We start from the raw sequence: 12,593 nt of genomic DNA, 5'->3' as shown, positions 1-12,593 counted from the left end.
GTACAGCAGACGAGAATCACAGGTCACGAGCCGGGTTCAGCAACAGAGGGTCAGATCAAAGGAGAATACAAAGAATAGTCAAGTCACAAGCCGAATCAGATACCAGGAGAGTCACGAGAGTCAGAACAGAGTAATAGCAACATAAAAGACACAAGACACAAGTGCAAGAAGCATGTGCGGGCCACAGGCTTATATGTCATCAGCCACACCCCTCTGGGGGATGGACCACAGAAACCTGAAGGCATAAAAGGATTCCCATAATGCACAGCAGAATCCAAGATGGACGCCAGCACATGGAGTAACATAACCTCAGGGAAAAGGTAGGACCTTGACATGGAGCCATATTATCCCAAAGACAGGGACTCAAATCCCTTCTGCACCCTGTTGCATTTTTCTCCTGAAAATTGAGTGTTTCCGAAAGGAACTATGACGTGGGAGACAGAGAATTACTCGCCATTAAGGCAGCATTGGAAGAATGTTGCTATTTACTGGAAGGTGCAGTTCATCCCATTCTCATCTTCACAGACCATAAAAATCTTGAGTACCTGAAAACGGCGAAATGCCTCAGGCCACAACAAGCTAGATGGGCACTATTTTTCTCTCATTTCACCTTCCATCTGATATACCATCCTGGATCCAAGAATGGCAAGCCTGATGCGCTCTCCAGTATGTTCCCCGACCCAGTTGCACAGTCTGAACCCGACAAAATCCTGCCTGCAAAAAACGTCTTACTCCTTCAGACGGACCTTGTTACGCAGATAAAGGAAGCCATGAGTAGTCACCCACCTCCCATGAATATGCATTTGCAATTAAAGGATGCCTTGTATTTCCACAAGGAGCAGATCTTTGTGCCTGAAGAATTCCGGACTCTTGTTCTCCAGAGATGTCATGACCATCCACTAGCAGGTCATTTTGGGATTCACAAAACCTCTGAGTAGGTTTCCCGTTCCTTCTGGTGGCCAAACACAGTGAAGGATTGCCAAGACTACGTGAGATCTTGCACAGTCTGCCTGAGAAATAAATCCGATAAAGCCAAGACTTGGAGCCTGTTGGAGTCCTTGCCCGTACCAGAAAAACCATGGAGCATGATCTCAATGGACTTTATTGTTGAACTGCCACCATCTGAAGGATTTACCACTATCTTCGTAGTGACTGATCGCCTGTCTAAGATGGCTCATTTCATCCCTTTGAAAGGGACTCCATAGGCCACAGAAACTGCCTCCGTTTTCATCAAAGAAATCGTAAGATTACATGGTGTCCCCCTGAATATTGTATCTGACCGGGGAGTGCAGTTCACATCTAAATTCTGGAAAGCTCTGTGTGAGGCATTAGAGATCAGGTTACGCTTCTCATCTGCTTACCATCCCCAAACAAATGGACAGACGGAGAGAACAAATCCAACTCTGGAGCAATACCTCCGATGCTTCTCCTCGTATTCGCAAGACGACTGGGCTTCGCTTCTTTCATTAGCGGAATACTCCTATAACAATTCCATCCATGTTGCTACCAAGCAATCTCCGTTTTTCGCTAACTACGGATACCACCCCACCTTTCTTCCAGAAATACCAGTAGAGGCCGCTGTGCAAGCAGTACAAGAAAGGATGGAGTTCCTCAGGACGAACGGCAAAGTCATAGAAAAAACAATTTCGGAAGCTCAGGCGAGCAACACAAAATTTTTTGATAGGAAAAGAAGGGGTAACCTGGAACTGAAACAAGGGGAAAAAGTCTGGCTATCCACGGCCAACCTGAAACTAAGTTGTCGATCAAGGAAGCTTGGTCCAAGGTTTCTGGGACCATTTCCCATCAAGAGAAAGGTGAACCCTGTAGTGTTTGAACTTGAATTACCAAAAAATTTGAGGATTCCCCCAGTATTCCATTGCTCCTTGTTGAAACCACACATCCCAAGTGGGTTTCCCAACCGGAATCCGGAGTCGCCTGCGCCAGTGTTGGTCGAAGGGAACGAAAAGTATGAGGTTGAGGCTATTCTGAACTGTAGGAAAAGGGGCGGACAGACCCAGTTCCTCATCAAATGGAAGGGATACGGACCAGAGGATAACTCCTGGGAACCGTCCACAAATGTCCATGCCTCACGGATAGTTCAAGCCTACCTCTGTCGTCATCCTGAGAAACGAGCCCTAGTGGGCATCCGGAGGCTGCCCATAAGGGGGGGGCAATGTCAGGGAACAAGAAAATCGCTGCAGCACATGAATCTGCACAGGCGCAGGATTCCGACAAGGCATACAGGCAGGCGGGCACTAGGACCCAGGCGCGTCTGTCACCAATGATGGAACTGGCAGGCACTAGGACCCAGGCGCGCCTGTCGGCGCTGGGCGGGCTATTTAAGGAGCACCTCAATGATGATTTACTGCTGACTGGTCTTCAGCCTCCCCCTGTGTCCTGCAATTCCTGTGCGATTCCTTTGGTGGTGACCCGGCTTGTTCCTGACCCGACTCTGATTGCTCTCCTGCTCCTGGTTCCTGACTTCGGCTCTGCTCCTGACTTTGGCTTCTCCTACTGATTCTGTACCTTGTTGCCCGACTGTTGATGACCTTGGCTTCCTTTGACCCTGTTCCTGTCCTGTGTCCTGGCTACCTACCTGCTCTGCTGCACATCAGGCATTATCCAGAATCTGCTCTGTCTGCTATTACAATACTCAAATTAGAGGATACACTGCCTTCTCAGGCCATCATCTGCAACAGCCACAAGCAACCACCTCAGGCACTCTTGTCCCCCTGGTTCCTAGACTCCCTCTGTTCCAACCTCAGCGGGGTCAGGGCTAGTGACACAAGTGAGGCCGACCTCGTCAATTAAGTCTCCTATCAGGTACGAGACAGAGTTCCTCGCTACTGCCATAAGCTTCTCTTTGATATGGTAAAAATTTACCAATACATCTCTAGGGACTGGTGCGGGTAAAAAGGATGGTTTTGGGATTCTGTGAGCTCTGTCAATTGCTGCTTCAATATTACTGAGTGATGGGATAAGATGCTTCATCAGTTGTTGTATGTATGGCATCAGTGTATCACAGTTGACTGACTCTGGGATGCCGTGGAATTTAATGTTATTCCTTCTAGAGTGGTCTTCTAGGTCTGCTATCTTGAGATATAGTTGTTGGAGCTCAGTGTCATGGTCTGCAAGTGCATCTACCATGCTGTTATGGGTCGAGAACAGGTCGGTCATCTTGTTTTCAATATGGTGCAAGCGTTTAGCATGTTCAAGAATAGTGTTAGAGAGCTATCACATTAGCAATATCACTATGAAGGGTCTGTCTTGGTGAAAGAAGCATGTTTTTCATGGCTAGTTCAGAGACAGGTTGGTCAGAAGCAGGAAACTCTTCTATGGCTGATTGTAGTTGTAATGTAGGGGCATAAGAGATATCAGGTTTATGCATTGCTGTGCATGTGGGTTCTTCGAGTGATTTGCGGTGCCACCCCTCTTCCCTATTTATTAGACTCGTTTATCTCCTTGGGATTGGTCTTGAAGAAGGAACTCTGCACATGCTCCAAAATGAGTCACCGCCCCACGCTCACGTCACTTCTGGTTTGCGTTCCACCTGGACAGCGCATGTTCCAGCTTTCCCAGAAGAGCAGCAGCCATAGTGACACCTCATCCAGAGCTCCCCGGAGCAGCTACTGGCCGGCACAACGGGATGCCACACAGTGGATAGACCCCCGCACTCTGACGGATTATTAAGGTCCTGTTATTTCTTTCACCTTGTAAGTGTTTTTAACCTTTCTTATTAAAGCTATTTTGGGGTTACTGCACTCAGAAGATCCTTCTTGTCTCATCTCTTCTCCAATTTGGATGTACATACCTTCAAATTAAACCTGAGAGTGAGCACTTTCAGCCCATATCCATTATATAAATACCTGACAAAAACTAAAATTGTGCCTGTGTCCAAATATATATGGACCTAACTGTATTTTTTAAAGTGCATTTATTACTTTTTTCTTGCAGGAGCCTGGAAAACATTACACCTGTGATCAGTGAATCAGTGGTTAAATGTCAGGCTTCTGCAGACAAGCCCTGCAGCTTACAGGCCATACCTCCAATACAGGCCTACTGTTAAGCTGCAGGCCTTATGAATGAACTATGGGAACGCTCATCAGTGCTCTAACTGTTCTTTCAGAACTACAAGCCGTCAGCCATGGTGGCTGCCAGAAGTTGTACGGCATTTATTCACAGGAAAATGTGAATGAATGACGCTGCTGTTTTGGCCTAGCCCCGCACTGCATAGCTCTTTTAAAAAATTTACAGAAGGTGCAGAAAGATCTGCCCGCTGTCACAGGGAGGCTAGATCGGGGGGACTGGCGACAACAGCTGGAACATGTTACATGTTCCATCCTAAGTACATGTGGAACATGTAACATGTTCCAAAAGTTGGACTTTAAAGCCTTTAAAGTGACTATATGGCAGAGAACCTGTTTGAACATAATGATCCAACCCTTGGATGATCCTATCTATTCACTACTTTGTTCTTCTTAAGGAATATCCTGTAGCAATGCAAAAGGCAGTATTTGTACTACATCAAAGCTTTTCACCTCTATCAGGAGAGATAAACAGAAGCTCACCCTCCTATCAATTAAGCCTCCCTAATGGTCAGGGAGCTCTGCAACCCACCATATTAAAGGAATGAGGAGGTTCTACAGAATTTCAATATAAAATTGCTTCTTTTATCCCTGGATCTACTGATTATTCTGAAATTACCTGTTTGTATGCATTTTTCATCAAATGCTCAATTTGAATTGCCTAGGTTTAAGGCCATTTTACCATTCAGATGTGTGAATGTAAAATAAATATAAAATAGCAATATTAACAAGTTACAATACAATCTAAAAAGTGTATATATTTCCCTTAAACAAAAAAAAAAATACCTTCAAGTTTGCGAATACGAGCTGCCCTGACATCAAGCAAGTGGGCATATTGCTCCAACTTTATTTCATAATCACGACGCACACCCTCCATCTTCTGTGTAACAGCCTCCACTTCATCCTGTGAATAAAAGATCTGTTAGATTAAGAAAGAATTGCTGTAGTCATCTCTAAAGTGTTGGATCAAGCAGAAGAAATGTAGTGTGGCTAGGTTTACAAATCTTGTTTCCTTGAGTATACAAATAACGCTGTCTTGTACAAATTACGCAGACATTTGTTTAGTTACCTGGTAATCTTTGTTGATTTTATGCTGCATTATCAGCATGTTTCTAGTTTTCTCAAGTTCCTGCACAGTTTCCACATGGTTTGCCTGTAATTCTCTTAAAGACTTTTCAAGGTCCTTCCCCATGTCATCCTCCACTTTCTCCAAAAATTTGACCTCTCCATTCTTCTGTTGCTTCCGTGTCTACAGAAAGGTTTTAAGTTAATTTAAAATGGGACAATGCTTTTAAGGTATTTTCTTCTATATCTGTTGTGCAAGGGTTAAAAAAGTAACAAGGTCAACTTTGGATTCTGGAAAATGTAGCACTTAATAATTCACAAAGCAGCAAAAATGTTGATGATTAACAAACTCATTTCTAATGCCAACTAATTATGACTTTATTACGAGTATATTCAGGGCTGTGCTATTGTCCCAATCTGTTTGTAATTGTTATAGTGCCAAATTTAAGTCTGAGCCACATGTTTCATAAGGCTTTTTTCAAGCCACAACCAATTATATTGACAAACTGCACATGCCAATTACAGGGAGTTCTATGGCTGATGAGCAAATCTCAGCAGGAGACAGTGAACCTGCATACTGAAAGCATCGCAAAGATATGGAACAGATACTGAATCTGAGTAGCAGACAACAGATTTTGTGCGGTCTTCCCCTTATATGACGTGGAATAGTTTTTAGGGACACAACACATTCATATTGATAAAATAAAGTGCTCTCAAAGGCAGCATCTGTAACAACTTACTTATCAGTAGAAGAAAAAAAACAAGCCCATATTACCTCAAACTTGCTTTATAAATTTTCAACCAAGTGGAATAAGGCATGTGACTCTAAGGGCACACATGGCTGCCTAGGCAGTTATGGAAAAAGAGATAATCACGGCCATCAAGGTGCAGCTAAATCATAGCATCTTTAATAAAGAAGCATGGGAATTCCCTTTTTTCCCAAATCATTCTTACCTAGGTGGATGCAGCATCGCACCAATGCTGCACCTGTCCCCCGCTGGCTCTAAGGGTAACAACTCAGCGATCACATGACCTCGCCGCCGCTCTGAGCAGAGAACAGTGACTGTCAATCAACTATCTGCTTTGTTCCCCCTGTGCTCACTGGAGCACTGGGCTATGGAGGGGGAGGGAGTGGCTGGCTCAGGCTCTCAGCAGACTGCTGAGAGGCTGAGCCAGGTGTTGCTCGTGGCTCTGGGGTGGATCCTGACTTTAAAGTCAGGATCTTTCCCAAGTCTGAACAGGCTGAGTGAGGTCAGCCGACAGCAGACCTCAGGCGCTGTCAGCTGAAAACAGGCTATAGGAGTGCAGAACGAACTGCACTCCTGTGATCCACAGGAGAAATACAGTGCCTTGAAAAAGTATTCCTACTCCTTGAAATTTTTCACATTTTGTCATGTTACAACCAAAAACGTAAACGTATTTTATTGATAAACCAACACAAAGTGGCACATAATTGTGAAGTGGAAGGAAAATGATAAATGGTTTTCAAAATTTTTTACAAATAAATATCTGAAAAGTGTGGCATACATTTTTATTCAGCCCACTTTACTTTGATACCCCTAACTAAAATCCAGTGGAACCAATTGCCTTCAAAAGTCACCTAATTAGTAAACAGAGTCCACCTGTGTGTAATTTAATTTCATTATAAATACAGCTGTTCTGTGAAGCCCTCATAGGTTTGTTAGAGAACATCAGTGAACAAACAGCATCATGAAGGCCAAGGAACACCAGACAGGTCAGGGATAAAATTAAGGAGAAGCTTAAAGCAGGGTTAGGTTATAAACAAGCTCTGAACATCTCACGGAGCACTGTTCAATACATCATCCGAAAATGGAAAGAGTATTGCACAACTGCAAATCTACCAAGACATGGCTGTCAACCTAAACTTACAGACTAGGCAAGGAAAGCATTATTCAGAGAAGCAGCCAAAAGGCCCATGATAAGTCTGGAGAAGCTGCAGAGATCTACAGCTCAGGTGGGAGAATCTGTCCACAGGACAACTATTAGTTGTGCACTCCACAAATCTGGCCTTTATGGAAGAGTGGCAAGAAGAAAGCCATTGTTGAAAGAAAGCCATAAGAAGTGCAGTTTGTGAGACGCCATATAGGGGACCCAGTAAATATGTGAAAGAAGGTGCTCTGGTCAGATGAGACCAAAATTTAACTTTTTGGCCTAAAAGCAAAATGCTATGAGTGGTGGAAAACTAACAATGCACATCACCCTGAACACACCATCCCTACCGTGAAACATGGTAGTGGCAGCATCATGTTGTGGGGATGCTTTTCTTCAGCAAGGACAGGAAAGCTGGTCAAAGTTGTTTGGAAGATGGATGGAGACAAATACAGGGCAATCTTAGAAAAATAACCTGTTAAGAATCTTCAAAAGACTTGAGACTGGGGCACAGATTCACATTCCAGCAGGACAATAACCCTAAACACACAGCCAGAGCTAAAATGGAATGGTTTAGATCAAAGCATATTCATGTGTTGAAATAGTCCAGTCAAAGTCCAGACCTAAATTCAATTGAGAATCTGTGGCAAGACTTGAAAATTGCTGTTCACAGACGCTCTCCATCCGATCTGACAGTTATTTTGCACAGAGGAATGGAAAAAAATTTTACTCACTAGATGTGCAAAGCTGGTAGAGACTTACCCAAAAAGACTTGTAGCTGTAATTGCAGCGAAAGGTGGTTCTACTAAGTATCGACTCGGGGGCGGAATACAAATGCACGCCACACTTATCAGATATTTATTTGTAAAACATTTTGAAAACCATTTATCATTTTCCTTCCACTTCACAATTGTGTGCCACGTTGTGTTGGTCTATCACATAAAATCCCAATAAAATACATTTACGTTTTAGGTTGTAGCATGACAAAATGTGGAAAATTTCAAGGGGTATGAATACTTTTTCAAGGCACTGTACAGCCAAAATAGCTTTGGCTGTACTTCTCCTTTAAATTTAACTCTGACCTTCTGGCTAATTCAAAATAATAACTAAGTGCTGTTAACATAAACTGTTTCATAAACAGAATGTATTATGTATTTTGTAGCAATATAATTTTGATAGCTGAAGGTTCTAACTGGCTCTATTGACAATATTTGGTAGTCTCTGGATCTTGCCTGCAAAAATTCAGCTAATCAGTCTGCCAGGTCTTCAGGCAGCCGTAAGTTTCCTCCTCTCTGCTGCTTTGGGCTGACAGGAGTGGTGTCTGCAGCATCACTATTATTACTGTTGGCTAACAGCCTGAAGCTGCAAGCTAGTAGTGGAGAGGAGGCAAAACACCAGGACATTCCTCCAGACCAGTGTAGGGAACCTGGGAGGCAATCTGCTGCAACTTCTGACAGGTTTCCAGTGTATGACTCCTGAAAGAAGAGCTCCTGACACAACACATATCTGAACACAAAGCATCACATTAAAGTTTTCTAGGGCAACAGAAAGCTGAATGAAGATGGTGTCCGCAGAAAGTGCTTTGCAAGGTCTGTGGAGAGCTTAGAGGTAAGGGGAGGAGTGCAAAATGTAGTGGAGATTCTAGAAATAAAAGGAGACCATATGACTACATCATTTAATCCACTGCAGGCCTATCTCTATAAAACCACAATGTAAAGGTGCACACTGTGCACCACAGCCATAAATGAGCCAAATATGTCTCCATTCAGCACAGTGTTATGCTTTTGCACCCTCCCCCTGACAAGCACACCAATCCTTAAAGCCTAATTGTAGTCACAAAAGAAAAACAAATCAGCACAAGAGACATTATTTACAGTCAGTAGGATGTGTCCCTTGTGCTGCTGACTCCTGTAATAGCTAAAACCCCCATCCATCCCCCCAAGTCCGTAGATTTTCCAATATAGCACGGGTTAATAAAGCTGAATTGTGACAGGCACTGATCAAGATGCCTGATTATATCCGTCTTTACCGCCCATCTCCTCCATTCATAAAAGCCGTATTAGCTTTTAGAAATGAAATGTGATCTATGAATGGAGGAGGTGGACCATTTACTCAGGAAAAAACATTAGAGTAGTTAAAGCCAAATTCTGGTACAGGATTGTAGGAAGATCACTGAGCAATGAGGAAAGACTTCACCTGGAATATTGTACTTTGTGCTGGAGGAGGAACAAGGTGTGTTTTTGGTACATCTGGTATAATCCGGAGATGGTGAAAGCCCTGTTAAAGGGCAAGGCACACAGTGACCTACAGTACTGTGCAAAAGTTTTAGGAAGGTACATAGAAATGCTGTAAAGTAAGAATTCTTTCAAAAAAACATATTTTAATTGTTTATTATTATTATTATTATTATTATTATACAGGATTTATATAGCGCAAACAGTTTGCACAGCACTTTACAACATAAGGGCAGACAGAGCAGTTACACTAAAATTCAATAGAAGAGGAATCAGAGGGCCCTGCTTGTTAATGCTTACAATCTAAAAGGGGAGGGTCAAGTGATACAAAAGGTAATAACTGTGGGGGACGAGCAGATGGAGAAAATGCATGCACAGTTGTTAGGTGGAGGCAGGATAGGCTTCTCTGAAGAGAAAGGTTTACAGAAATTGCCTTAAAGTGGACAGAGTAGGATATAGACGGACAGATTGGCGTAGGGAATCCCATAGAATGGGAAAGGCTTGGGAGAAGTCCTGTAGGTGAGCATGGAAGATGACAAGGGAACTAGAGAGCAGGAGGTCTAGGGAGGAACAAAGAGAGCAATTTGCTAGGTATTTTGAGACTAGGTTGCAGATGTACCTGGGGGACAAGTTGTGGATGGCTTTGAAAGTCGTTAGTATTTTTAATTTAATTCACTGGATGAGGGGCAGCCAGTGCAGGGATTGGTAGAGAGGGGTGGCAGACACTGAACAGTTGGTAAGGTGGATCACCATGGCAGCAGCATTCACGATAGACTGAAGGGGGAATAGCCTATGTAAAAGGTGCGCCAATGAGGAGGGAGTTGCAGTAGTCAAGGCGAGAGATAACCTGGGAGTGAACTAGGTGTTTTGTGGTGTCATTGGTTAGGAAGGGGTGTATTTTGGAGATGTTGCGGAGGATGAGACTACAAGCTTTGGAAAGTGATTGGATGTGGGGCCGAAAGGAGAGTTCAGAGTCCAGCATTACACCTAGCACCTTGGCATGCGGGGACAAGTTGATTGTTGTGCCACTGATCTTGACAGAGACGTCAGGCGAAGGGGCACATGGGGGAGGAAATATTAGGAGCTCGGTTTTGGATAGATTGAGTTTGAGGAAGTGGTGCGACATCCAGACTGATATGTCGGTCACTGAATTAGTGATGTGCAAGGAGACTGATGTTGTGAGATGAGGGGTAGAGAGACAGATTTGGGTGTCATCAGCGCAGAAATGATATTGAAAGCCATGAGAGGCTATCAGCTGACCCAGGGAGGAGGTGTAGATCGAGAATAGGAGAGGTCCAAGAACAGAACCTTGGGGGACCTCAACGGAGAAAGAAAGAGGAGGGGAGGAAGTAGAATTGTGATACTGAAGGTGCAGTGGGATAGGTAGGATGAGAACCAACGAAGAGCACAGTCACAGATACCAAGAGAATAACTTTGTTTAATAGTTTAGTTTAATAGTTTGTTTAATACTTTGTTCGTATTTTCCCACTGGGGACATGTGGTAATATACATGTCGCTTCTGGGAGATAATTCAACAGTGTCGGGAATAACTTGAAAAAGGATTTCTAATTGTGTAGGCATATACCTCATCTGTAAAGGACTCTCACGTCACATTACAGGAGGAGTGGTTTTTTTGATAATCCCGGGGAGGGTTTTGACCAATTGGAACGGAGGGGTGGGTCCCTGCTGGGTATATAAGGGAGCTTCAGACAGGAAATGAACGTCTTGAGAACGCCCGATGGGAGGGGCGAAACGCGTTGACGCATTTCCGGTTTCTATTCCGTACGTCTGACGTCACTTCCGGTGAGTGGAGCGCACGCTGAGCGGTGCGTTCCAGCGGCCATCTTTTGGGATCTGTATATGCGGTGTCTCTGTAGAGCTTCTGCTGTAACCTGGAGCTGTGATGTGAGATTCCGTGGGAGGTTGCCTTGCATCTACTGTTCATCTGAAAGAAGCTGGTCCTAATAAATATGCCTTTTTAAAGTGAATTTAATGTGAGTGGCCTTAATCCTTGATTTCACTTATGAATGGTGTCTTACAATATTACACTATCTGAGATTTTTTTCTCCCTGGTCGGATGGTGGAGCCTATGCTGGAGAGGAGGATTCCTATAGAGTGGATACGAAAGAGGGTTTAGGATCCCATAAAATTCCTAAGAGGCGTTTTATTCACCTATATCTGGTGAGTGCATTTGATATTGGTTTTCACGGGTGGAAGGTGGAAGTTCCTTTATAATAGAAGAAGAATTTGAAAATATTTATTTTTGCACAAATATTTTTTGATATTTTTTGAACTTTGGTTTATCTTGATGGACTTCACTATTGATCAATTTTTCATTTATGTTTGCACTTTGTATATTGATTTTATTTAGAGGTCTATGTTTGCGCTGTTTCTCTTTATTTTTTCAAGAGAATAACGTTTTTGAGGAGGAGAAGGTGGTCAACCCTATCAAAGGCAGCCAAAAGGTCCAAAAGTAGGAGTACAGAATAGTATCCACTTGTTTTTGCTGTTAATAAATCATTTGTGACTTTTAGGAGAACAGTTTCTGTGGAGTGTTGAGGGCAAAATCCAGACTGAAGGGGATCAAGAAGGTTATTCTTAATGAGGTGGTCACTCAGTTGGTTGTAGACCAGGTGTTCAAAGAGTTTGGAGGAAAAGGGGATGGGGTCATAGGTTAAGATTGGTAGGGTCCAAGGAAGGCTTTTTAAGTATGGGGGTGACTAATGCATTTTTATTTTTTTATCAATTTACAAAATGCAAAGTGAGCAAACAGAAGAAAAATCTAAATCAAATCAATATTTGGTGTGACTACCCTTTGGTTTCAAGCCTGCATCAATTATTACACTTGCACACTTTGTACACTTGCACAGTCAGGGATTTTGTAGAATTAGAGTCAGGTGTACAAAACCAGTTATGCCAAGCAGGTGCTAATCTACCTAGAATTGGTGGCAGAGGGTTAGACAGACGGTTGTAAGCAAAGTAAGCAAAGGAATCTCCCTAACATTCTCAAATTGAGGCTTCTGGAAAGCAGGAGAACCAAGTTAAAGTCCCACAGTGGCTACGGGGAGTGCACAGGAGGTGCCACATGCTAAACCCCTTGGACGAAGGTGTAGCAATCATGCACACAGAGATGGACACGGTCATCCATTTTGCTCCAAACCCCTCCATCTTGTATCTCTCTCTCCCAAATCAGGCTTCCTCCTCCAATTTCCCCCCTCCCTCAGGAATGAGGTCTGTGTTAAAAAGGCAACAGGCCCCAGTGGGAGAGCTCCAGGGCTATAAAATTCCAACCGAGCTGGGGTCTAGATGTCTGTTAACT

General features: G+C 43.5%; 1 protein-coding gene across 3 annotated transcripts in view; it reads right to left on the bottom strand.

Annotated features, from left to right (window-relative positions):
* Nucleotides 1-12,593, bottom strand: part of RPGRIP1L (RPGRIP1 like) — a 433,499-nt gene that overhangs the window by 190,112 nt on the left and 230,794 nt on the right. For all 3 annotated transcript variants that reach the window (XM_089689846.1, XM_089689845.1, XM_089689847.1), the window contains exons 13-14: nt 5,155-5,334; nt 4,872-4,989 (exon numbers count right to left, since the gene is read on the bottom strand). In XM_089689846.1, coding sequence (XP_089545972.1) covers nt 4,872-4,989; nt 5,155-5,334 — 298 coding nt within the window. The remainder of the gene's footprint in view (nt 1-4,871; nt 4,990-5,154; nt 5,335-12,593) is intronic.

Source organism: Staurois parvus, unplaced genomic scaffold (genome assembly GCF_062004578.1).
Source record: "Staurois parvus isolate SC_StPar_1 unplaced genomic scaffold, SC_StPar_1.0 ptg000499l, whole genome shotgun sequence".
NCBI classification, from domain to species: domain Eukaryota; kingdom Metazoa; phylum Chordata; class Amphibia; order Anura; family Ranidae; genus Staurois; species Staurois parvus.
The sequence above is the reverse complement of the archived record's forward strand: the minus strand, read 5'-3'. Positions and strand labels throughout refer to the sequence as shown.